Source organism: Leptonotus elevatus, chromosome 2 (genome assembly GCF_054856555.1).
Source record: "Leptonotus elevatus isolate MCC_2025b chromosome 2, RoL_Lele_1.0, whole genome shotgun sequence".
NCBI classification, from domain to species: Eukaryota; Metazoa; Chordata; class Actinopteri; order Syngnathiformes; family Syngnathidae; genus Leptonotus; species Leptonotus elevatus.
Genome location: NC_141240.1, coordinates 31,024,754 through 31,051,590, shown reverse-complemented (window position 1 = coordinate 31,051,590; position 26,837 = coordinate 31,024,754). Strand labels below are relative to the sequence as shown.

At 40.2% G+C, this 26,837-nt stretch overlaps 1 protein-coding gene across 4 annotated transcripts in view; it reads left to right on the top strand.

The window, feature by feature from the left end:
• znf385a (zinc finger protein 385A) overlaps positions 1–26,304 on the top strand; it is a 67,857-nt gene extending 41,553 nt beyond the window's left edge. For all 4 annotated transcript variants that reach the window (XM_086069865.1, XM_086069867.1, XM_086069866.1 and 1 more), the window contains 6 exons: positions 572–682; positions 9,560–9,734; positions 16,663–16,980; positions 21,140–21,315; positions 22,232–22,324; positions 22,568–26,304. In XM_086069865.1, the coding sequence (XP_085925991.1) occupies positions 572–682; positions 9,560–9,734; positions 16,663–16,980; positions 21,140–21,315; positions 22,232–22,324; positions 22,568–22,816 (1,122 nt within the window). In that variant the 3' untranslated portion in view covers positions 22,817–26,304. The remainder of the gene's footprint in view (positions 1–571; positions 683–9,559; positions 9,735–16,662; positions 16,981–21,139; positions 21,316–22,231; positions 22,325–22,567) is intronic.
• The last annotated feature ends 533 nt before the right edge of the window (positions 26,305–26,837 follow it).

The window sequence follows — 26,837 nt, the reverse complement described above, 5'->3', positions numbered from 1 at the left end:
CAGCTGCTTATTGCTAATGTTAATTGACATTTTGCTAAAATTTAAACATTGTAAAAATAAAAATAAACACATATCTTGGCCTTAAGTCCACACCTAATGGGAAACTGTATACAGTGTAAGAAATAGCAATATGGTTGCAGTGTTATAACCTTAAAGCATAGATATTTAAACATGTAATTTTAGCTTGATGTTATTGTTTTGCATTTTATTCTTATTATTTTAGGATGACATTGACCATCTGTGTAGGGACTGCAGATGGAAAAATAGCCTTCTGGCTAACTCTGGTATATTTACTGAACTGTTTGTAAATGTGTACTGTCCCTGATACAAAATAAAGGATATTTTAACCCAAATAGTGGAGTCTGGGTCAAGCAGCTCTTGTAGTGGATCCCACTCGAGTGCGCTAATGTTAAAGAAATTGAATGTGCATTTAACGCAAGGTGAGGCAGGAACATTATGGCCTGTGCAGCTTGGACTCATTAAGACTAGCTAAGAAACAAAAAACTTCACAATGTTTTCATTTCTTTTCTCTCCCTCCTTTTTCCATACTTCCCACGTCGTTCCATGGCAGATGGACCCAGTCCAGAAGGCTGTGATCAACCACACCTTCGGAGTTCCACTGGTCAAGACCAAGCGGCCGGTTATTTCCTGTAACGTCTGTCAGATCCGCTTCAACTCAGAGGTACTATACACAACATTTATAATTAGAAAACTAGGTTTTCTGCTTTGTTTTCTCACCAGTAAGCGGATATTTTCACGGACACTGTGGTGCAGTTCCCTGCCTTGTTTTGGCACTTTTGAACCCGATTGAATTTAATTTGTTTCAAAGTACTGTAGCATCAAAGGAGGCAATAAAGAATGCGGAACAAAGCTGAAAGATCTGGCGCAGGGGTCAAGGATGAGTAATAGGTTGTTTACGAGTAGATTTTCGCTCGAGCGTCAACTCGGACAAAGTTTGATTAAAATCCTGCAAATGTGGAAATGTGATTCCGAGTTTGAACCGCTGCCCACTTCTCAACAGGAGACAAAGAGCATCTTAAACTTGTGACTGATGACACGGAAGCCTTCGCTGTGGAATAGTGCCAAGTCATTCCCAATGCCCAATGTGGAGGCTGTGATGTTCAAAACACTGTGGTGCAGACTTTTTGGTCAGATGCACACAGACCACACTAAGGAGTGGACCAGTGCTAAATATACTTGCTCAGTCTGCAATCATGGCTTCCATGTGGTTAAGCAGCTACAAGGTTATAATCCTTGAACCTGCTCTGCTTAGATCTTCAAACTGAACTGGTATTTATCTGGGAATGTTTGTGTGATTTGATACTTGTTTCTCGTTTGTCAGGAATGAGGGTACACAAAAAAACATATACAATATGGACCAAAATATGAAGTGGTGAAGGTGAAAGAAAATAAAGTATTTAGCCACCCAATAGCTTTCAATCATCTGGCAATACTTTCTAAGGATGTTGAAGTGTTTCAGTTGGGATTTTTTTTTTTTTCACATTCAACAAAGACCACTAAATCTCCTACATACCAAAGCCACCCAAGCAGGCACTTCGCTTTGTGCACTGGAACAGTCATGCTGGACAAAAAACAGGGCCTTCTCCAAACATCCAAAAGTTTTGTAAGAGGTAGAAAGTTTCAGGCGAAGCTGTCTCCCAAAACTTCCAATACGTTTGCATTTTCTAATTGTAGTGCCAGAACAGTTTTCAGTCATGTGATCAGTGTTTGTTTGTCTACCATGTCGGAGGTCACCATCAACAGGTCAGGTTAGGCTTGAAGTGTAAACACCAGTAGACTGATTCGTGTTTATTTGTACGTGTTTTTCTTCTTCTTTACTGGCACCCTAATCAGCTGACATCAGCTCTTTTCAAAATCCCCAACCTCCTTAGATATGCTAAAAGGTGTGGTAAAAAGTTGAAAGAGTATGGATAACGTTAGGATGCCGTTGCACCTCAACAAAGTGGTTGTCATGAACAACTACGATGCCTGCATTATTCGAACATCACTCAGCACCTAACTGTGCGAATATAAATTGAAATGAAACTGAGACTAAGACAGAAACTGACCTTAATAACTATAATAGTGGACAGCTGCACTTTAGCTAAAACATTAGCATTAGCCTCTAACACAAGTTATATGTTTTGTTTGTGTATGTTTTGTAGCTCCATGTTACTTAAGAGGACTGAATTAAAATGTAGGCATTAAAAATGTAGATATACTGTACTCTACATACATACACTATGAAGCATGCATTTTCAATGTTGCTATGTGAGAAAAAGTATACCGTTAAAGAAAGCCACAAGCCATCCTTTCCTTGAAAAATGATTCGTCTTTTCATCCTGATTCAAAACTGGTGCACATAAATGGTGAAATGAGACTTTTTGTTCCCTCCCACCTGCAGTTTTTACACGGCACAGTAATTCACCATTTTTTATGTCTGCAATCAAATGTATCTATTCAAACACTCAATAAGCACAAGAACAAAACAACTGGAATGTTATCTTTTATGAGTAGCTATTTTGTTGAATCATTCTGTCTTTCTTTGGAAAGAAAGTATTTGCCATAAAGTATTTATTTATCTTGTGACAGAGGCTTGACTCAAAAGGTAGAGGGTTTGCCTCTCAACTGCAAAGCTGTGAATGTAAGCCCAACATTGCGCTGCAGCCCTGTACAAGCAAATTGCATCTACTAATGAAAGCCCGTTTACAATTTCATGAATCCTTGTAACCCTGTGAATGATATCAGGTACTTATAGTGTCATTTTCAGCACAAATCACACCAGCAAGTCACTCAACAAACTGTAGCACATCATTTTTATTCTCGTGAGGCTACTTGGCATATAAAAGATGCACACGCAAGACACACACGCGCATCGAGGCAGGCGGGCTCAGGCCTGCAATCAGGGGAGCTGCAATGTCCGCTGTCACTGTCATGAGCATTCGCTGCAGAATGTCAGCAATGTCAAAGTTGCGGTAGATTACCGTCTGCACGTCCAACTGAGATCACCATTTTGTTCACATTTTCCATGACATTCAGTGTAATGTTTTTTAGGTATCATTTATTAATAGATTGTTTTGCACAGAATCATAAAGGCAACACAAAGGAATGTAGGATGTCATGTTACGATACTGGCCATGTTTTCTAAGAGTCAGATTTTGTCCCACGTTGTTTTCATTTTATCCCTTTCAGGGGCAGTGGTCACTACAGTGGACAGCTATTCAAAAAGCTGCTTTCTCGTATATGAATGATGTCATTATTTATTTAAAAATCCTTATTTAGGTATCATAATTCGTTGAAAGGAATACTCACAATTTTTTACCTTTGATTTTTCTCTCTGGGCCTCAGCAGCTCTCTCTCTCTCTCTCTCTCTCTCTCTCTCTCTCTCTCTCTCTTTCTCAGTGCATTATTTCCAGCATGCACATTCGCCAAGGACATGACAGGCATGTTGGGGAGGATCCGTGGGGTTTATAAGCAACTGTTTTGTAGGTGCATGGGGCGCTGCATTAGTGACATCACAGACTCTTTCACAATGTCACAACTACTGCAGCAGAATTTGTCTGATAAGGATCCATTTATTTGCTTCCTTTCTCCTTCACCGCCACCTCCCTCTGCCGTTGCCTTCCCACTTCCAATAGTACTTGTTTATTGTCCTGTAGTCTGTCTATATTTGTTTATTATCAGCAGCTGCAGCCTCGCTGACATATCACAGTTTCTCATTTGAGTCATTTGCATAATAAATACATAATGTGGCTGCTGTGCTCCAGCTTTGATCCTTGTTTGAGATTATTGGCCCATTTAAATCAAACTTATTCTCAGGGTACATTCACAAGACCACAACCTAAAAACAAAAAACAAAAGCAGTGATTATATATGCATACATACAGACAATGCTGCCACAATGAACTGTGAAAACTGTGGTGGGTAACACACAGACAGTTCTTTGGACCGTTGCGAACTCCCGTGTGTGCACTGTGACTGTCCCATGAAATTACACATATCACATACAGTACATGTCTTGAATTTTTGTACTGTTTGGAGATTCTCTATTTAAAGATTTTCCTTTAAAGACCAAATAATACAAGGTTCTGCAAGAACAGGTGCAAATGTGATGGGACACAGATAGTTCTCTGGACAGTTTCTAAGTCCCTCTAGCTAATGCTGTTAGCATTCTCCAATAACATATTAGAAACACACTAAACACAGAGTAAGATTGACACCATTCTTGCCATTTTGCTTCGTTTCACAGTCACTAGTAAATCTAAAATACATTTTTACTAGATATTGGTCAAATTTCACATGAACCTCAGTGGACGCAAACTTTGTAGCATCTGTCATAGAATGACATTTTTCAATGTCATCTTTGTGTGTTTTGGTTCACTTTAGCAAAAGTCATTACATTTCAGTGTGAAGGAATGTCATTCAAAGTTTTGTTATTAGTATTATTATTGCCGCCAAATGTCAAAACATATTTAATTTATTTAAATTTAAATTTAAATTTAAATGTAATCAGTTCTGATGGTGGGGTGCTAAAACGCCAAGAATAAACACACACGTCCTGTGTTTTATTTGAAAATTGTCATGGTTTGTGTTTTGTTTGGTTTTGTTTGTTTTGGTTAATTTGTCATGTTTCCCTTGTGTCTCCCTTTGTCAATGTCTGGTCAAGTTTGATCATGTCCACCTGTGCTTCTCAACCCTGTCTCTCGTGTCATCCAATCAGCTCCGTCAGCCATGCGTATCTTGTCCAGGTGTCTCTCGTTGTCTCGTTAGTATGTTTCTTTAGTTGCCTGCTTTCTTTCAGTCCTTGTTGGCTCACTGTTCATGTCCATATCCACGTCATGTCCTTGTTGCCGTTTGTGTTGGACCCAAAGTCCTTTTGCCAAGTTTTAGTTTTCACACTGTTTGTTTGGAGTTGGACCCTTGTTGATTTAGACTTTGTTTTAATATTTTTGTATGCCTTTGTACTTTGCCTTCCTTTTATTTGAATTAAATCACTTTTTGATTGCATTCCCTGCACTTGGGTCCACTACCATAGCAAGCCCCAACAGAAATGGCAACACTATTAAATAACATTCTCAAAACTCATCTGTTTAGACAAGCCTACTCTCTCTGACTAAAACTGCTTCGTCTTTTGTTAATTTTTTATTTAATTTTTTTTAACCTAATGTTGTTCTTACCATTGTATTTGTATGTTTTAATTGTTGTAAGGTGACCTTGACTGTCCAGAAAGGCGCTTTTTATTTCTGACAAAAAAAAAAAAGGTCTAAATTACACTGAAGACCCAATTAGCTTGTCACTTTTCTTGTTTGGGGGATCCCAGTATAGACTCCTTTTATTTTGAGCATGCACCCACTGACACTCAGCTGTCTGGCAGTTGATCCTGTTGGCTGAGCAGGAGAGCTTAAGAAAGCCTTGATGGCAGCCTCCCCATGCAGCGCCAAATAACTTTCTATCTGCTCTTATACCCACCATTATCCAAGAGGTCATGTCTCCTACTTTCCACACCTCTGTCCACATGCGGCTCTCTCTCTTGACCTGTAAGTTTGCCCCTTTTTAAGACTACTCTAACAGGTAGGGGGGGGAGCTTCACCTGCGTCAATTTTAGTTGCCTGGTCTGAGCTTTATACCAACTCATCATCAAAATGGCGGAATTTGCATCTCTTCTGTTCAAATTCATAGGCAAGAGGCGAAGCGAGCTAGTGAGCAACCTCACCTCAGGTTGCGCAATACCTCACTAACTGGCGTGGCAATTTCCCCGTCTCTCTTCACCTTTCCAAACCAATTTGTCTATACACCTCTCATATGTACTCCATTTTCAGTATTTGTATTAATCTGTTTGTCACATATTTAGACCTGTTGGTCACACAAAACAGATTATTATTATTATTTTTTTAAGGCAGACAGTACTCTGCCCACTGAAGCGAGAACATAAGAGCGGACAGACAGACATCAATGTCATTCTATTACGCATGCGGAGACCCTGCCAAAGAGATCTACACTAGACACCATAATTATTCTATGTTTAGGTCATATTGCAGCAGTCATGACCACCCTGTTAAGCTGTACAAGCCGGTGTGACGGCAATGTTGTTTCTGAAGAAATAGTACTAATGTTAGCAATTGAATGAGTCAAGACTCATTAGCATTTCAGTTATCAACGTACCTTAGGGTAGCAAGGAGAATTTTTGGGGGGTTGGAACAGTAGAATGAACGGTGATACTGCAGTCAGCTTTTGGAGCAGCAACATGATGTAATCCATGACGAAAGTATGACATTTTCACATATTTACACATAATTACATGTTTACATTATGTATGACAACAACTGCTCAAACTGATGTGCAGTTATTGCTTTATTTAAGCCTTGGAAAAGGACAGTCTGACACAGCCTCTTTGTGAATTGCCAATTTTAAGCTTTAATGTTCTGTTTTTAGCCATGTGATGGAATCTCAGTATGTGGAAAATCAAAACTACCTTTGACATGGGCCCAAAATGGTGGCCTTCAATGCCGTAGTGTGTCCTTGATATGTCACCTGAGAAAAAATATGTCCTGTGGCCTGATGTCTGCACGGAAAAAATCGGTTGAGAGAGCATAACAGGCTGTCAAAGGAAACATTCTATAAATGTGATGACTCTCACTGTCGCCATAGAAGGAATAATCAGCTTTCAACAAAGTTAGTTAGAAAATAACCCTCATAAATCACCACAGTTCATTTGCATGTGACTGATTGCACTGCAACAAAATAAGCTCCCGTTAGATAAACTGAACACACCTGGCTACTGTTGTTGTTTGGAGCAAGCAATTTCCCATCTGATATTTCTCCCAAAACTAATGTTACATTGGCTAAACACATTTAAACAAAACTATTGAAACCACCTGTGAATGTTTATTTCACGCAATCGATTATTGACTGACGATTTGGACAGGACAACGATTCAATCGCATCGTTGTTAAAGTCTTTACAAACACCTTGACGTATGACCCAGCCAACTGAAGGAACATAATAGCTAACCTCAAATCATTCTTAAAATTGGCCTACTGAAATGTGTTTTTTTGCAAACGACTGAGCAGTTTATTAAGTGGCCTCTTTAATAAGTAAGAAATTGTGATGGCTAATATGTTCTCTCTGAACTGCTGGAAATGCGACACATCGGTCCAAATATTACTCGTGTGAAAAGAATGTTGATATAATTTGTGTACCCATTTTTTAAAGTCTGGCTGCCACGACTTTGGCTCATAAATTTGAAAATCTGACTCTACATAATGTCAGTGGCACGCCAGCCGTGAACCCCAACCCGCACATTACTGTTGCCAGGGTACAGTTACAGAGGACCCACGAGTGATACAGAAGAAAAACATGATCTTCTAAGTCAGTCCAGCCACTGCCTTGGCTTTGCAGTGCCAGATTATGCTTGTCATACAGCAAACAAACACGAGCGGGCACGCCCACCTATCACCGCTGGTCAATCTGTCCCTTAAGCCCGTGGTCAATGGCCTAAATGCCAGATAAATTCTCCAAGCTTTTCAGCACTTGTGGCAGCTGTCAGACGGCCGTCAAGAACTCAGGGGGGGTTGGGGGTGGGGGGGGGGCGGGGGCGGGGGGTGACTGTAAAACAACCACTTAAAAAAAAATCATCTTCATGAGTTGCCTCTTGATACAATTTTACTACCCCGCACATCTGCTCACACAAGCACTACTCTAAAATGTGTGTTTTTAATTGTTGAGTCACTTAAACCTTGATGATGGGGACAATAAAGTAAAGATAAAATGAACAGGTGGTAGGTGGAGATGTGAAAAGGTCCTATAGCCGCTTACTTTGTATTTGTGTTTGTGTTCTTTTATCACGCACTTCAGTCTGCTGGCAACAGCTCAGTATAGCAACCTCGCGTCTCATCCGCCATGTTGTGCCGGCCTCGCATACCTCTCAGCAGATATCCAAACAAAGACTCCCCTGACGCCTCCTGATGAATGGTTCACCTTCCTTGTTTACTCTCCGTGCAAACACATTAGCTTGTGACGAGTATTTCAAAAAGAGATTACTTCCTGCAATAAATCTCAAAAACATTATCTCTTTTAATACAGGAAGATTTTTATTCTCTCTGAAAAACATCCTCACTCATAGATTATGTTAGGTCGATCTTCTGCTTGGTGCTTTTCACTCGACACCCAAGTATGCATGGTTGTGATCCCCCTACGATAAGTGGTGTCTTTGTCTCTTTGGGAACCATAAAAGCCTGCAACCCATTGATTAAATGCTGTGTAATAACAAGCATTGTTTGGGAAAGGGGCTGGGAGAAGTTTATGGACCTACCAGTACAACAGCATCTCAGTGACCCACACTTTAACTCCCACTGACATTATCAGTCGGGTAATAATGAAAGCTGGAGCCAGTGACTGTCAGAAAGTTTAGACTTGCAGACAATCTATCTGAGAACTTTGCACTGATGATTCTCAAGTGTGTGCGTATACCTGTTCAGAGACATTTAATTGGAAGAGAGAAATGACAAATAAGTGATGAGTGAAGAACAAAAGGGGACAACATTGTCTCAAGTGTCTCTGTCTCTGCAGGTTTTGGTCCCATGCTTGTAATCCATCGCATGTGTCACTGTAAACCAGCCTGTCATCTGTGGCACAGTCCCACTGTGTGTATAGAATAACATGCATGCGCCTGCAAACTTACTCGTTAATAGTTGTACCAAGATATGCCAAGTGTTCCGATTTCTCTGTATTTTTGTTTCAGGCCATTATCATAATTGTGTTCACTGTAAAAAAAAACAACAACAACAACTGTTTTTTCACCTTATTCACTCAGAAATTCAAAGTAAATTTTACCAGGAGAGTTTTGAGTACATTTGACCAATTTATTTAAAAATAAATACATAAAAAGCTACTCAAGTGTTGAGGAACAAACACACATCCTTCAGGTTGGGTGACAGCCACTCTACCACCCGAGCCATGCCACTCCCGCTGTGTATTTGTATATTGATGGTGTCAGGCGGAATACTTGTAACTCCAAGGGACCTGTTTTTGGTCTCATTTTGGACACACCTGCAATGCCGTATAGTGGCAAACAGCAAGAGTGGCATGGCTCAGGTGGTAGAGTGGCTGAAGGTCTTGAACTCATTCCTCGACGCTTGAGTAATTGTATTTATTCCATCCATCCATCCATCCATTTTCTGTACCGCTTGTCCTCACAAGGGTCGCGGGGGTTGCTGGAGCCTATCCCAGCTGGCTTCGGGCAGTAGGCGGGGTACACCCTGAACTGGTTGCCAGCCAATCGCAGGGCACTTGTATTTATTCATTTATTTTAAATTATGAACTGGTAAAATGTACTCAAAGCTCTCCTTGTAAAATGTATATATTGCATATTAAGTTCACTTGGGCCTATAACAATGTGTACCATGGTGCAATATTAAAAAAGTTTACTGTACAATATGCCTTAATTAATAATACATTAATGTAGCTTCTGAGACTAAAACACAGCAATATTTCTTTCTTTCTTTCTTTCTTTCTTTCGATATGTGTTCACCTTCCACGTTTGTTTTGTTTTGCTATACAGAACCAAGCTGAAGCCCACTACAAAGGAAACCGCCATGCCAGGAGAGTCAAAGGCATCGAGACATCGAAGAGCCGCTGTCGAAATGGCGACAAGACTCGGACTGTGACCCCCACCACCTCTCCGTCTCCTCCAGGAGCCCCGGGCGCTGACTCTGATAGCGAGACCGGCAAACAAGGTGACAGAGCAGAAAATGCTTTACACAATCACAGGCAGAAATGGCACTGCTGCTTATCTTTGCTTGGAAAAGGAAATGGGAAATTGTCAAGAATATGAAATACAAAGTCAGTGTTGCTGAGGCAAACTGCTGATGACTCTGTGGTGACGGTGTTGTACAGCTATGAGGGGGCTGGGGGGGGGGGGCACATGAACGATTGGGGCATGGGGGGGGGGCAGTCTCCAAGTGCCCACTTTACGGTGCAGATATGCTTCCACTATGTTGCGCTCTCGTGTGCGACTTGCACATTAAAGCTTGAGGTATAATTAGCCATGATTGGCCACTCCCACAGCTGATGAGCATATCGGGTCTAACCCATAAGTGTATTACTGTTAAAGTGAAGAAAACAGTCGTGCAATTCCAGAGTCTTTACTTTCCGATAAGCATTTCCAGCTGGAAATGATCACAACACTCCCGCCAGTCAGATTACATTAAACCAGAGGTGCTGTTGTACTTGCTCTTTGTCTACAATAGCAAACATCTGAAAAGACCTTTCCTTGCTTTCGGTTGTAGTCTGGCCACCATTTGTAACAGGGTGTTCAAAGCGCATAAATCATACGTGTGCCAGAAATAATATCTTGCTTTAATTAAATCTATAACCACAGCTATGTTCTCCATCTGTTAAATGTGTTGGACGGAATGCGCTATTACACAACACATTTACTGTAATCTTTTTTTAATGCTGTAACGTAATGATGTAAGGCATTACCAATAACATTTTAGTAATAGGCTATTGTTTGCTTCTTAGCATTTACAGCTAGGCTAATCCATTTACTCACTTACTGAATACGTCTCTCACTATGACTGTTTTTTGTTTAAGTCATACTGCCATTGGATGGCTTTTCAGCCATTGTTGATACACCGTTCGACAACATTCAACATCAAGTATTAAGCATCAAATCTGATTTATTTGGCTTGTAACTGTTATTTATTTGTAGTTTATTTTTGTTTTGTTGCTCTTTATTTAGCGCCGGATGTTAAAAAGACCAATTAAAACCAAAATGCTAACAACGGTGGTTTTTTTCTTTCTTTAATCTATGGAACTATATAAAAAAATAATTTAAAGAAAAAGTAAATGAAAATCAGTTGTAATGTGTTGTTCAACATCATTTGTCTTAAAGGTCAAACTTCTGCTTTTATTTTTATTGAACTCCAGATTGTTATAATATAACTGTAAAATCAACAACTTACAAATAGCAGCAATGAGAGTGAAAGTAGCTTGCCTGACAATTAAAATGGCACCATTGAACAAACCTTAGCAATAGTTGGACAGGAGCAAGAGTCATGATCCGAGCTTCTCCCGTTCAGTTGTGTTCGTTTTCTCAGAATCGCTTCATCCATCAGCTCAGCTCAGCTCATCTTTGTGTATCTAGCTTTAACCTCGAGGCTGTGTGTCTCCTGTCTGTTCCTTTCTGCATGCTGCATTTTCCATTCCCTCAGCATCGCCGCTTGTCCTTGGATCATGCACCAGGCGACAGCGCTGCCATGTTATGGTGACATTTACAAAGGTTTCCTGCATGTGGCTTATTGTTTACCAGACATTTCCACCTTAGTGAGTGGAGACTGCACAGCAAACGTGAGGGTCGGATCAAGACCGAAATGGATAAAGGCCAAAACGTTGCTATATTTTATACTTAAAAAATGTGAACTTTTAACCGTGTTTGACTCTTTTTTTGACCCACAAAAACATTTTGCAAGTGAAGATTGTTGTTTTACTAATCCCAGAATAGCGAGAGGTCCGTTGGAAATCGCCATCAAAGAGCATTCCAGCATGGTGAGCCAAAAAAGCCTGCTATTATTGGCATCACAAAGTAGAAACATGTGAAAGAATCTACTTCTTGTGAACCGAAACCTTGTGTCTTCCTGTTTGGCCTGTTTGATGCATGTGAATGTATCTGCGTGTGGTTTCAGTTCGGTTCATCCCACTGGGCCAAGAACAACGCGCTGTAACTGTGTTTTATGTAAAATGCAGAGAAGAGCGGTACGGTTTTTGAATACAATTGGTTTGTTGGATGATGATTTGTTTATATTATATATATATATATATATATATATAAAAGCAAGAACCCACCCTTGCAACTTTCCTTTATTCAAGTTATTGAATAATGGGGGAGGAGGGGAGGGCCAACTCATGATGGACTCCAAAGTGTGTCACACTATTCTTGATCAGAAGGCGGAATAAGGAGTGTATAGTAAAAATTCCAATTTGCTTTCTCGCCAGTCTGTCTTTATGAATAGGTTAACTGCTCGGTGCGTACCAGCAGATAATAGACCAAGTTAAATAAAACACTAGAATTTTTGTTTATGACATTAAAAGTAATTAGTTTCTTGTGCAAAAGGTGGAACCAAGTGCAGAGAAGTACGGCAGTGGAATAGAGTAGGCTTACTCTCCGAGAAAAATAATTTATTTACATAAACAAAACAGTCACCTGGAATGACAAAAATATTCAATAATTAACGATGCATCTATAAATCACAATTCAAAGTATCAAAGAAACACAGGCAAACAAAAGCACTACAGAAAGCCTGACATGACAAATGAAAGCATCAATGAACTCCTTAAGGCCAAAATAAATCAAAGAATGAAATACAATCGAATCGAGGTGATACCAAGCTACATGAGATGAGTGGCTGGAGGGAGCTGATTGGGTGACAGAAGCAACAGGGCTGAAGATAACAGGTGGAAACAAAACAACTTAACCAGCATGACAAACCAAGAAAAAAGAGACGCAAGGTAAACATGCCAAAACATGAAACTAAATCTAATCAGTCAAAGTCATCAAAACCCAGATCATGACAGTAACAATGTTGGTGAAATGTTGTGACTTTCCCCAAAGAATCTTTAGTTTCTCTAAAACCAAAATGGCACCGGCGCCCAACCATGCCACGTTATGATTTGTGTAATGGACGTATGCTTGTTGTTTATGTTGACTCGTGTTTTTAATGACAGGGTGTTGCAAACTGGCTGTTAAAAGGACAATAAAACTTCATTCCGGTATGCCTCATTTTCATTAGAGCAGAGACCTCATACTTTTGAGTCATATCAACTAATGTATTCAATGTGTACCCTATATCCAGCAGTTGCGTACCGCAAGACACTTCTAATTCTAAGGGAGAAAACAAGGAGATTTATGGAGTCATTTTTGCATGCTGTTGATCTATCCAAGTAGGCCTTCTGGGGAGGAGAGGCTTTGGGTTGAGGGATTTGGTGTGGTGGGCTGAGGGTTTGACTGTGGGTGATGAAGAGGCAGCTGTTAACTTGAAGGAAGACAAACTTCATCTTTTTGCTCTCGCTGCTCTCTGACACACCCACTCTGAGGTTGGGCCTTGTTATTGTTGCACCCTTTGGTCCACACACCCTTACGGGTACACGCACACACGCGCGCACCCCCCCCCCCCCCCACACACACACAAGGTCAATTAAAGAGATGACTTTAACGTGACCGCTCGGATTGCGTGACAATGGCCTGACTATAGTATTAAGTTATACAGTGTTGATAAGGTTTTCATTCTAGTGGTTGTTGGGATAAAATCATCTCATCACAGGACAGACACATTTTTTTTCTTATTGTATCATGGAATGTTTTACAAAATCAACAATCGATTAAACATACGTGTGATGTTTAAAATGCCCTTGTTTGAAAGATACAGATATACCTGGGTAAAGGGCACCTGCCTGCATTTTGAATGAGGATCAGCTCTTTCAGGATGGGGCATTGAGTTTCAGAGCTCATCCATCATAAACAATTAAGTGATCTATAATATCCTTGCTAGCAAGCTTAACCGGCTACTACAGTAACAAGGTGATCTTTTTTATATAAGGCAGCAGGAATGCAGTGTTAAAAGTTTGTCAGTCACAATAACTATGGGGGAGGGTCTTAGTGAAATGTCAATTGCAGACGCCTCTCTTATGGTGCAACATACATTAAGAGAGTAATTTTGCATGGTAATGACTGAACACGTGCAAAGTATAAGGACTACGTAGTACCCAATTATGGACTTTGGGGTTTGGCATTAGTCACCGCTCCCCCACTGTATAAGAATTTAGCGCGTTCATTCGCATCAGTGGTTATCTGACGTGATTGTAATTTACTTAGCTGTAAGTACTTAGGGCAATTTTTACCAAAACGGCTGCAGCTGGCTAGCTAGCTAAAACCATGCACATCCCAAAAAAATGCTTCTTCCCTGGATGCCACAATTTACATGAGAGCTTAAAGTCCTAATTTAAATTCACAATCGTGTATTTTGTGTTATTCAGGCTACCACAGTATGTTGGAGCACAAAGCATTGCAGTTATACCGTACAACTAGCAAGAAGTATGTGCTCAAATGCATAGCATGTAGTGTGAGCCACACGCTGAAAGACGTGTGCTACCGTGTTTAATAAACGGTTAACTTTCGCTAAAGCGTCTCTGTTATGTGGACCCACACACTGACACAACAACACGGAAGAGCCCGTCGTCCAGATCTACTACCCTCTTGGCACAGGCACCCCAGTTAGCTCACAAGCTAGCTGGTGGTTAGCATCTCTTGTGCCATGTGCAGTTCAAACGTGCAGGGAAGTGTAGGTATAAAAATGATGGGTCTCCAACAGTGTTTGTATGTGGCGAGAATGGCTGGATTTTTCACGAATTTTGAGCCTCATTTTATATATTTGGAGTTTATTTTATCATTCAGGGTTAACATTTAGACATCTCTGTTATCAAATTAGATAATATTTATTTTCACTATAGGGACTTTAACATTTTACAGTAGGCTACTGAAGCACAACATTTATCCCCCACACACACATTTACCCCCACCCCCCCACCCCCACACACACACTTAACATTGAGTTCTGTTTACTACAATAGAGTAGGACTTTCCATGTTCAATAAAGTGCATATGCTGGTGGTTGGAGCTGTCCTATTCATAATTTGATAATCCCAATGTTTTGGCATTTCCAAAAAACTGCGATAGATAATGTTACACTTAAGACATCTAGCTCAATTTTTTAACTGTCAGCAAACAACCAACTTTCCTTTGGTTCAACCAAAAAGGCTCTCTGAAGAATCCCACAACTTTACCAACAAGACAACAGCATATGATACATAACTTTAATTTCCTGACATGGATTACTTATGCAGACACACCAGACTGCTATAAAGCATCTGGACTGAGTTAGCTGACCTCCACACCCACCCCCCTTAGTGAATATTTCTGCTGTTTGGAGTTGAGGCAGACTATCAGGAAGGAAGGTCACTTGCCCGTCTTTAATTGGTGCTATTGGTGCTTTCTGGAGAACATGCTGTCACTGACAGACAAATTCTCACTTAAAAAAATAAACATACGGTAATTAGCCAATATTGAGATAATCCCCATAGCCAATGACTGTGACAGAAAAAAGGATTTGTGTTAGTGTTGCTCAGAAGAGTTTGGCCTTTGGATGACCTGGTTTATAGGCGAGGAGGTATTCAGCTGTGGTATGAGCTAGACCAGATCTGTGGAGGTTTGGTATGGCACAGTGCCATGGATCCTTTATCATAGTCATCCCAACTTTAATTCAGATCACATTTTATGGATTAGTATTCGTGCGTGTGTAATGTGTACTCAATTTACATTCAAATCTACTCAATCCAAGCGACTTGCATTGCAACTACGGTTAAGATTTGCAAGCAGCCTGCTCATATTTGCCATGTAAAGACTGTCAAACACTGGCTCACAGCATGGGACAAATGAGAGGGCTCTATTTCTACCAAATCGGAGTGAGAAATAAGCTCTCTCCAAAAGAACATCTGTTTGACACTACCCTGCAGGCAGCAGCTCTGCAGCTGGAATCAACCAAACCTGTGTGGAAACGAGAAAATTGCGATTTTGGAAGGCGCTGGAATGGAAAGCTTTCATGATGGCATGTTCATCTGATGTGATGTAATGAAAGTGTGGATGTAGTTTCCTTTTACATAACTCCAAAATGATCTCATGGAACATAAATATACGAGTACTCTTATCACCCGTCATGACAAAGCAAGCGGCAATCTTTAAAAGGCAATTGAGTGGTTTAAATCAGTATTTGTTTTCTCACCACAAATATCTCATAATAGCCTTTTAATGCCATAATAAGGTCAGGGGCTTTACCGTGGTGCTGAATTTGGCTCTAGTTCCAGGGGAATTTGGCCTTAATGGTCCCTCCTCATTGGGGGTGGGGGTGAGTAACCCACCCAAATTTAGGGCGTCTTATTCTGACCACACCCAGGGTGAATACCACAAGCGTGGCGTAAGGATGATCTAACACATGTGTGTTGCGTGTACACATTGATTTTAACAGGTTTGCAAACATCTAGAGAATATTAAAGAAAGATAAAAAAACAGTAGAAATGTGAAGTACAGTAAAAGGGGGAAGTCAAAGTTAACGGACGTCTCACTTCATTACAATTTCTTTGTACTTCCTGCCTTGGCCTGTGACAAAGTGTGTGCCATGCCTTAGCTTCAGCACGGCCAAAAGTAACAGCTGCGTGGGAAAGAACCAAAGTGGACAAGCTGCAGTATCGGCTTTCTACCTCAAATAAACATTTTAATCAAGTAAAACATTCACCTCCCAACAAAAGGCATTCCTGTGACTGCCGGAAATATGTGCTCTCGTCTTCTTGATGTCAAATGTACAAAATGTTTTTCATTATTTTTGCCATGTGCAGTCGGAAATGAAACTATTTGACTTGCACCTGCAAGTGCTTTACTCTGGTTTGTTTGATCTCCACATGGTTGGCCTTGTTGTTTCACTTGACACTCGCTTCGCCACTTTTAAAAACACCGAGCCCAATGAAAGCATTTTAATGTAATGTTTACTTTTTTAACAAGAACATCAATGACGCCTCACCACTGTATTTAATGTATTTTTTTTTCTTTCTCTGCAGATGAAACACAGCCTCTGTTAAACGGGCCCCTGCTTGCCACGGGACCTTTTCCCCCCCAGACCACCCCACCCAGTGACTTATCCGCTGTGTGTCTGACCCAGCCCACTCGCACCCCTCCCACGAACTCCACTTCTTCCTCATCGCCAGGCAGCGGCAACAGTATCCCCAACTCAGAGGTCTCGGGAGCCACGGGGCCCCCGGCCTCCGGCAGCCCATCCAGCCCGGAGACAGAGGAGGACAAGGCAAAGAAGCTGCTTTATTGCTCCTTGTGCAAGGTGGTGGTCAATTCCTTGTCACAACTAGAAGCTCACAACAAAGGTGGGTTTTGTATCTAACAAGCACGCATACAAAAGTATTGAAATACAATCGTTCAACTTGATTTGGGTAATGGTCCAGACCCGAGGATGACCTCGTGAAGGTTCCAGATTCTAGGGTACTGATCAATAGAAATGCTACCTCGGTGTAACTAAGACCTCAATATCTTCTAACATCCTATGTTACATTCTCACACATGATATGTGATTCCTAACCAGGATTGTGTCACCTAGTGTTTGTCACAGTTACTTTAAAAAAGTAACTTGGTTACTTTATTGATTACTTGCTTTAAAAAGTAACTAAGTTCGATTACAAGCTACTTTACTGTAATAGTTACGTTCAGCAGATACGAGCAACGCTGCTGAACATAAAAATAACTCCCGGTTTTTGCCACTGAATTGGAAGTGCATTTTTAACAGTGACATTTAAGAATAAAGTTTGTTTTATTTTAAAAATAAAATAGACAACCTTTTTGATTTGTCATAATTATTTTTATTAAAAAAATAATGAGTCTTTTATGGATCCACTTTACATAAATGGGCTACTTGTTAAAAAAAAGACGATATTTTTAGACTTCACTTAACATAAATATAAAATGAAATCTAAAATAAAGGCACATATTTAACTATTAACTCATTTGCTCCCAAAAACGTATTAAAAAACATTCTATTTTAATTATTGCCATGGTCCAAAAAAACCTATTTATAAATTTTTTTAAAGTTTTTTTTTTAATGCTAGAGCATACAGAAGACTTTGATGCAGCCTCTCACCTGCAGAGGTCGCTTAAAGCGATGGTAGTTATTACAAAAAACGGCCAGTAAGTGGCAGCAGAGTATAAGAGATCAACCAGGGCTATGCTGCAACAAGCCCTTTTCACATGTGTTTTGAACAGGTTTGTGAATAATGATGAAACTTAGCTATATTCTAATGCTAATTGCTGCAAAACGGAAACAGATACAAATGTATTTTTTTCCTGATGAAAGAAGAGACTCTAATCTTTCTTTTGGTAGGTTCCATGTTTTTATAGCAATAGAACACAATATTTTGTGGGCCTGGCAAAATCATTCAAAATCCAGTAAAGGGAGCAAAAGGGGGTCGCTTCAGTGAAAATGGCTGGGAGTGAATGAGTTAATGTTATAATGGTAAAACTAACCATTCATAATTTCCATTGTTTTTTGAATATAACAATGAATTTTGGGGACCTCTTACACTCACAATCCGGTGCGACTTTCCTATAAACTTGACTGCATATTATGCTGTGATTTATGTTTTTGTTTTGTTTTTTTGCCATAGTATACTTGAAGCTGCATAACCTCTGTAGATGACACAGAGTGTGCAACAAAACTTTACCTTACATAGATGGTAAAAGGTGCATTAAATGTCTACCAACCTGTTGACATTCAACCAAATAAGTCACAAAAGATCCCTGTGAATATATCATGAACAATTAAACATTCCCACATTTCACAATAAGTAAGTCAGTTTGTGAGTAAACTGAATCTAAATCATCATCATTTCATTATCTTTGTGATAGTTAATTTTATTTGATGGTATGGCGTGAGATCTTTCTTATGTAAAATGGGTCCCTTGGCTCAATAAAGGCTTGGAAACAGAACACTATATGATAGAGTAGACGACGAAAGATGAACAAGAATATTTCCTCTCGTCCTTGGCTCCATGCAGCTCGTCTGGTCTCGTAGCCCAAGGCCTTCTGCTTGAAATGGTTGCGCTAAAGATGTTTATTTATGTGTAAGAAAAACATGGAGCTTTTCTCCGTGCAGTAAAACGTCACTTTCTCAGCCTCTGCCTGTTTTAATCCTCCTTGCCCTCTGTGTGACCTTTTTTTTTTCCCTCTGAGGGAACACTTTGTAGATATTAAATCTGCCCGATAGTACTACGCGTCACATGCACTTGTGGGTTTGTGTTTATCCTAAAATTAAGTTGACTCCACTTTGTTTTTTTTTGTATTTAGGACAGCCATAGACATTAAACAGGGTTATACGGTATTCCTTTTAGGTTTTGGAGAGGCAGCTTTCTATGCCTTTATATTTCTGTAAAATGTGTTGTTCACTTGTTTTCAACTGTCATGTATTAGGATTTTTTTTCTACCATGATATATGCAATAAAATAAAAGGCTAGTGACACACTTTAATAAATACTTGCCACTTGAGCATTCGAATACAGACATTCACATTCAACAGTCAATTTGAATGACGTTGGTCTGAGTATAAAAGGAACTAATCTTAAAAAAAAAAAAAGATATTAGATTATGAAGTCCAGCCCCCTCTAAATGAGTTCTGGACTCAATGACCCGTGCTCATTTTCCAACACAAAACTGTGCATGTCTGCAGGATCTAAAAATAAAGACATGTGCAGCACTGACATAGAGAAAGCGCACAGAAGGGAATCGAAGAGCGACAGGAAAGAAAGTGTGTGTAATGCTGTCAAACATTTCGGCAAACACATTGCCAAAGTTTTTATTTACAGAAATGTGCTTGTGGGTGTGCTTGGATGTGTTGGTTTACACGTGTGAGTCAATCTTACAAAGACAACAAATCCGCTGCACTATCCGTTTTCTGACCAAAATAGAAGAAATACAAGAAGAGACACCCCAAGAGAAGATTTCTGCCCTTGAGTGAAAGCAGCCCCCCGCCCTCCATCATTCTGTAACCTTAACTCTGTTCAAAGGGATTTGAGAGAGTCAAATCTGAGCCAATGGCTTTCCTTCAAGGGCAAGGGGGCATAGCGTGGAGGGGGTGGGGATGTAAGCTGCTGATGTGGGAAGATGACGCGAACATGATCGAGTGATCGACACTGACACTTCAAAGAGTCAACAACATGACACTGTATATTCCCAGTAGCAATATAACTTTTGAATGCAGACATAAGGCAAACATTTTGCCTAGTTTTTAATCAACATCTCTCTGATTTGCTGCATATTTCATTTTTGTAGTCCATCAGGCATCATTTGATTGATGTGATTGTTTGTCAATCATTCTTCGGACACCACCAAAAGTCTGCACCACAGAATTGAAGTCCCTGTAGAGTGAAAAACAAATGTCTTGTTTATAGTATGTCTTAAAAGAGGGCTATTAGAAACCCTGCTGAATTTGAATGATGATAAAAAAAGAGTTGCATAAAATGAGGCTTCAAAATCTTTCTCCAATATCTTACACTGTGAGCGTGTCCTCTGAATGCATTGAAACCACTCCCAACTCAACTGTCAGCTGTCAATCAAACAACACTAGCATTTTTTCTTACTTACACATAACATTTTGATCGGCAAAAATATAGCTGCTTAAAGCCTCTGATGGCTGGAATATAAACAATTTCCCACTGGGAAGTCATGGGGCTTTTACACACCGTGACAACGAGGCACTCAAGTCACCCTCCACGCTCTTCTGTCTTTCTCAGCGTAATGAGTGCACTCAAGGCCAACCACAAGGCGCTCTAAATCGACCGCACCATGGAGATTATACAAAGGAAAGATGCTTTTTTCTGGTGAAGACATAGCAAGCCAGCTAACTATGTTGCAATTGTGTCGGGTAGCCACTAGTTTTAAACAATGGCGCTCATAGGGTCTTTAATCTGTTTTTACATCAGCATGTTTATTGTATTTAATTTATATGGCTTATATGTCTTTATAAACACTTGGTGGAATTGTTGTCTATTATTGTCATATTTACATATCCAATCATAATAAAAAGATGCCAACTACGGCACCATCATCGCTTGGTGCTGAATACAAACACCAAAGGCCTTCATCCAGACGCCACAGCCCATACTGAGATGCAATAAAATGAAAAAATATACGACTCTTCAAAGGATGCAATAATGTCACACATGGGACACATGTGGCATTTTGTATACATTAACCTCCCCCATCTCCACCCAGTTGAACATCAATCGACAATTGTAATAGAACTCACATGGATGATAAACTTCAGTTCATCTCTTGGGGCTCACCTGCTGTGCAGCTGTATGAATCGTGTTCTTTAGGTGACATGTTTGGTACTACATTTGCAACACACTTTGAGTTATGAGATCAAGAGAAATAGTGCCTATGCATTTTCCTTTGTTCATGCCACTTGTGAACATTAAAAAGAAACAGTTCGTAATATTACTGATGTGTGCTTGTGTGTGTGTGTGTGTGTGTGTGCAGGTACCAAACACAAAACTATTTTGGAGGCTCGTAGTGGGCTGGGCCCCATCAAGGCATATCCACGCTTGGGTCCCAAGCCCAATGGGGAGCAGGGAAGTGACCCCAACACTCAGGAAAGAACCTTCCACTGTGAGATCTGCAATGTGCGGGTCAATTCTGAACTGCAACTCAAACAGGTATGTGGAAGAGGTTTTAGATGTTTTTAAATGGATACTATGCACTCTAAAAACAGTTGGATCAAAAATGGAACGATCCACTTTATGGGTCAATTTGACCCAACTTTATGGGTTGTTCCATACAAAATTACCCTTTTTTTCTTCTTTTTTTTTTTTTACCCGTAAAGGATCTGACCAATATTTATGAGTTGTTTTACACTAAAACACCAATTTCTTAGCTCAAAGTTGGGCCAAAATGATCCAAGTCGAGGATCGGTCCATTTTTTTTTACCCATAGTTGGGTTATTTTGCATTATTACCCCATTACCAACAATATTAAATTGGCCCGGGATCATGTACGTCCAGTACGTCATTTGTATCTAGTTAATAATACATTTAATAAGACTCAGGTGGAAATAGAGAGCACGATTGATTGATTGATTGATTGATTGATTGATTGATTGATTGATTGATTGATTGATTGATTGATTGATTGATTGATTGATTGATTGATTGATTGATTGATTGATTGATTGATTGATTGATTGATTGATTGATTTATGCACAGTATCTCAAGACTTGTGTCGTAGTGTAACATACAGTGGTGCCTTAAAATATACGTTTAATTTCAGAACACGTGTACTGTATCTTAAAGTATCTTTCCCAATCGAGGTGGATGGAAATCCAATGCAGCCTCCCCCTCAAAATCATGTAAATTACTGCTTTTTTGTGAAGGGAATTAAGTGGAGTTCAGCTTGGATCTCAAATTTTAGCTCGCAATGGCCGAACAACGGCTCGAATCATGAAAAACTCCTAAGTCGAGTCACTTAAATCTTAAAGCACCACACACTTATTCTTCCAGTACCAGCTACTTGTTCTGCTTCTTCATACACTATTCAAAGTAAATGTGTTTTCGCGTTGTGTTAACTTGTTTCAGCACATATCAAGTCGAAGGCACCGGGACGGCATGGCAGGCAAGCCGAACCCCCTCCTCAGCCGGCACAAGAAGCACAGGGGGGCTGATCTGACGGTAACCTTTCAAGTTTCTGCATTTTATTCATGCAGTTAGCACATTTGTAGACCCAAACTTAACACTTCTGCAAGATGTCCACACTTAAGAAGACTGCGTTTTGTTGAGTCTTAGCACAGTTTAACTGTAACGCAAAAAAAAAGGCATCTTTAATATTCATAGTCTGGAAGTAATCATTTTATCTTTTTCATGTCTCTCTTTCTCTGCCCTACATCTGTTCACGTGCCTCCTTGTGGTGTTTAGTCTTCTCTGACATTCTCCAAGGGTCTCACCAAAGCGTTGGGAGCCGGCCTGCTCCCCAGCCCCTTAGCGGTCGCCGCGGCCATGGCTGCGGCCGCTTCCACAAACCCATTGGCTCTCCGCGCAGCAGCTCCGGCGCATCACCCGCATCATCACCTCCTGCAAGGACCACACCTCAGCCACGCCATCTTGAGACCCGCTCCGGGGCCCATCCGCACCGCCCACGGGCCCATCCTATTCTCCCCTTACTGACACATTACCCGCTGACTTGGGCCCGGTCAGGATCAGCCACTCCAAAAGCACACTGTGAAGACACAAACATGATCCACAGACAGCAACTGATCCAAACGTATTTAAATATGTACTGAGAAAAAACAATGAGGGAGGAGCAGTCTCTCGTATTTCCCTTTACCTGAAACTCTTCCTCCATTTCTGAGACTTATGTGTGACTTGCAGATGGAATGGGCAACCAAGAGATACTTGTTCATTATGCATTGAACTCCCTGGTACATCCCTAACCCTCCTGGTTCCCCTCCCTTTGCTTCCTTGCACTGTGGCCCAATCAGTCATGGTTGCCTGAATAGCCACAAAAGAAACACATGTGCACCATCAAAACCACATGTCTCATTAAACCATGTTGTTTCTCTCTTGTCCACACGATAAAATGTGCTCTTCACATCCTATGCACTTACAAACTTTTTTTTTGTTGGCAGCCAAAATAGTTGACCTTTTTGTTTGCGCCAAATCGAGTATAAGGGTGCTTGCTAGTAATAATGCACACACCCCTGCAATTCCTCTTGGCATGAGAAGCTGAGGTGACAAAAGTGTTGGATGGGATGACCTTGGACACATCTGTATTTCTATAATAGATTGTACCAACAAAAGCATTTCTACAGGGCCGACTTCACAAAGGGTAGAAACCAGAGCAGTTTGGGACGTACGGTGGGATCTCCAAATTTAAAAAATATTTGGTACAAGGAGACTTCCAAATTGTTCAATTTTTTTAAATAACATTCACTATTCACAAAAAAAGTAGTCATTTGGGGTTTGAAGTGCTTCTCAATAATTTTTTTGCTGCGCCTCCCCCAGGATGAAGAAAATACTTTGGGCCCGTGGCTATAAAAAGCATAATTTTGTCTATAAAATTGCTTAAGTATGCCTCTGCGGAGGAGCTAATACTCCTTGCGCAATGACAATGAGTGCGCACCTGCTACTTACTGTAGCGAATGTGCAATTACACTTTTATTTTCTAATACGGCAAAAACTAAAAAAAAATAAAAAGGCCCCACCCCCATGTTTGAGAATGTTTATCCTGAAATTTCACCTTAAAGCCCAATATTGAGCTACAGCTAACTTTTTGTAGCCTATGTGTTGTTAAATGCTGAAACTATCACCATTATAAAAACAAAAACAAAACATGTATTAACTCCACACAGCATTCCTTATTGATATACAAGTGAAAAGAGAAGATCATTTTGTAATCAGCCTAGAAACGAGAACTCCTAATCCTTCGCTGCAGATGGTCAGTAATGGAGAGAACACGAAGGTGTCCACAAGGCTATACTGTCACCTGGTGGTAATTTTTTAGTACTGCTGGAATTGTGTTTGTAGACAGGCAACCGTGGCTGCTTCCTTTGAGGTTGAGTGAGGTTTGGGCCAAGTAAAAATGTGCCATTTGCTGACAAGCTTCTCCGGTCATTTTCATGCCATTATGCTTTCAGCTTCATGTTAGTTATGTTAGCATCTGCTTGGCAAAGTTAAAATGTGTCATGGGTAGGAAAATGAATTGTGTTCAATTGTGTACAGCATCAGCCAGACACAATTATTTTGATTTCTGTACCTATGAGTACTTTAGCCATCACAGATACCAATCTAAATATTTGAAACACAAAACTGAGCGGAGATTGAGCAAGATGGTCGGCGTTACGTCCAACACAATGATGGTTAAAACTCCAAATTATTTTATTTAGAGATATTTAACTTCAGAGGTTCTGCTGTAGTGTAACTGCTGTATTTACGCCATGATCTCTTGGCAAGAGCTCACAAACGGCTTTCAAGAAGATGTTTTACTCACCTCTCCTCAAACCCCATCTTCACACAGTGGGTAGTGAGCTGGAACTTGCTTATGTAATCAAGTTATTTCTGCCTGCACCACATTTGCATCTGCAAAGTCAATCTCAATGTGCTGCCCTCCCCGAACCTGACCCTTTCTCTCTCACCTCACCTCAACTCCCCTTTCATAAGAGTGAACACATTAATATTGAAAATCAGAGTTAAAAAGAAAGTAGGCAAGACTAGATGAAAGCCAAATACATGACTAGAGCGATGATCTTGAGTCTGGGTGACAGTTGTACCAGAACCGCAGCAAGGTCAAATGCAACACAGACACTTGTTTTCTTCCAGAAACTGAAAGCCATGAAAATGCACCATGATTTGTTTTCCTTCACAAAGACTGCTAAGCACTTTTGTTTAATTCCCACTGTTTGCTTTTACTTCATCCCGTGTATTAATATGAGCAACAATAACAAAGAAATTATTATATTTTGTAAGCTGGAAAAGATTTAAGGACCTTGAAAGAGGGAGAGGAGATGTAATATGTTGACCCAAAAGTGAGCAATGCCGCAACTGAGCTATTGAGATTTACACTGTGCCCTTTCATTGAGAAGCAATGAGTTCTAATGTCTTACCTGTTTGTTTGAATATTGCAATGCAATGAGCATTTTTTTTTTCCTTTATTGTTAGCTTTGTGACATGTCGTTTGGAGTCATACATGTAAACTGGGAGCACGCATACTTTTTTTCCCATAAGGATCGTAAACCCTTCTCAGGGTTCCGAAACTGGACTGTGAGAGAGAGAGAAACAAAGGTGGAATTGGGCTTAGGGAGTGACCCTTCATATTAAAGGGCCTTTTTTTATTATTATTTGCTTGGGTAATCTCCGCTTTGGGAACAGGGTACAGCACCAGAGGTCTTGAGACAAAAGCTCACAGCACTGGCAGAGCGGTTTTGTAGTTAGTTCTGTTGTTTTCTGAGTGTAAAAACTCTTGAAGATCATCAACTTCAAGAGGAGGCTGGCCTTGTCGTCAGTGTCCACCGTCGTGCTCTTTTCGTTGCCGAAGCAAATATGTTCTTTATGAATTTTGGCGAGTAAGGAACAATTCCAGGGTCCGTGCTCTCCTTCCTGTCGGCGTGTGTAGCATACTGTACTGTATGTGTTCTCGTGTGTGCGCTGGGAAAAAGAAACCTGCACATTTGGGAGCTGTTCCATCACTTGATCCAGTGTACTGCAAACAAGACATTTGAAGCAATCATCATGACTCATGTTCATTAGACACCAATGGAAAAAAGGAGAAAAAAAGATTAGATTCTTATTTTCAGAGCAGGTGTTTCATGTTAGCTGTGTTTAGGCTATTAGCCTTAGCCTTATTCTGCCCTCCGTTCTCTCCTGCACGGGCAGATAGAGAGACAGAGAGGCTATGATGTAACTTTGTCTCGCCAATAAAGTTATTTTTGAATTTCATTGTCAGACGGACAAAGAGTTTGTATGATGAACTGTAGCAATACCTGACTCATTCTGGCTACTCTTGTTTATTGCAATAAGATGACATTGAATAATATGTGTGTATGTGAGTAAATCATTATAAATGTAATTTAAAAATGAAAAATACACTTTAAGGTAAATAATGTTGGTATAAAGAGAAACCATGTTGGAGAAAAGAAAATGTCAATAAATCCTTACTCAAAAAAGTGGAGAGTTTTTGTGTGTAGTGTGGGATGTATCTGTTTATCTTTGACTCTGGAAATGATCAGCAAACATATTTTGCAACACCTCTGACAACCGTTAGTTTAGTTTTTGTCGTAACCTGAAACACAAGACAACAAAGATGTTTTTTTTAAAGCCACAGAATGTGGGAAAATTGCTGATCCAATTGGCCACATATGTTGGGAGAAAAAATGCTTAATCTGAAAGAAGCTGTCTGATTTTGAGATATACACTGAAAAAAACCCATATGAACATATATCATTTAATTATATAAGGAAAGGGGGAGGAATTACATTAGTTTACAAAATTTTATTCATGTGCAAGAGAAAATGGAGTACTTTTTTTCCAGTGACAGTGTTCTCTTTGAGAAACAGACATCCTGTTGTCCCGCTTAATGAGAAGCAGCATTGTTCTCCACAATGGAAAGCTTTCATGCTCTCTCTTTTCCAGCATTCCTGAGCATATGACTGCAGTTTTCAGGATCCTTACAAACAATACATGGTATGGCCAT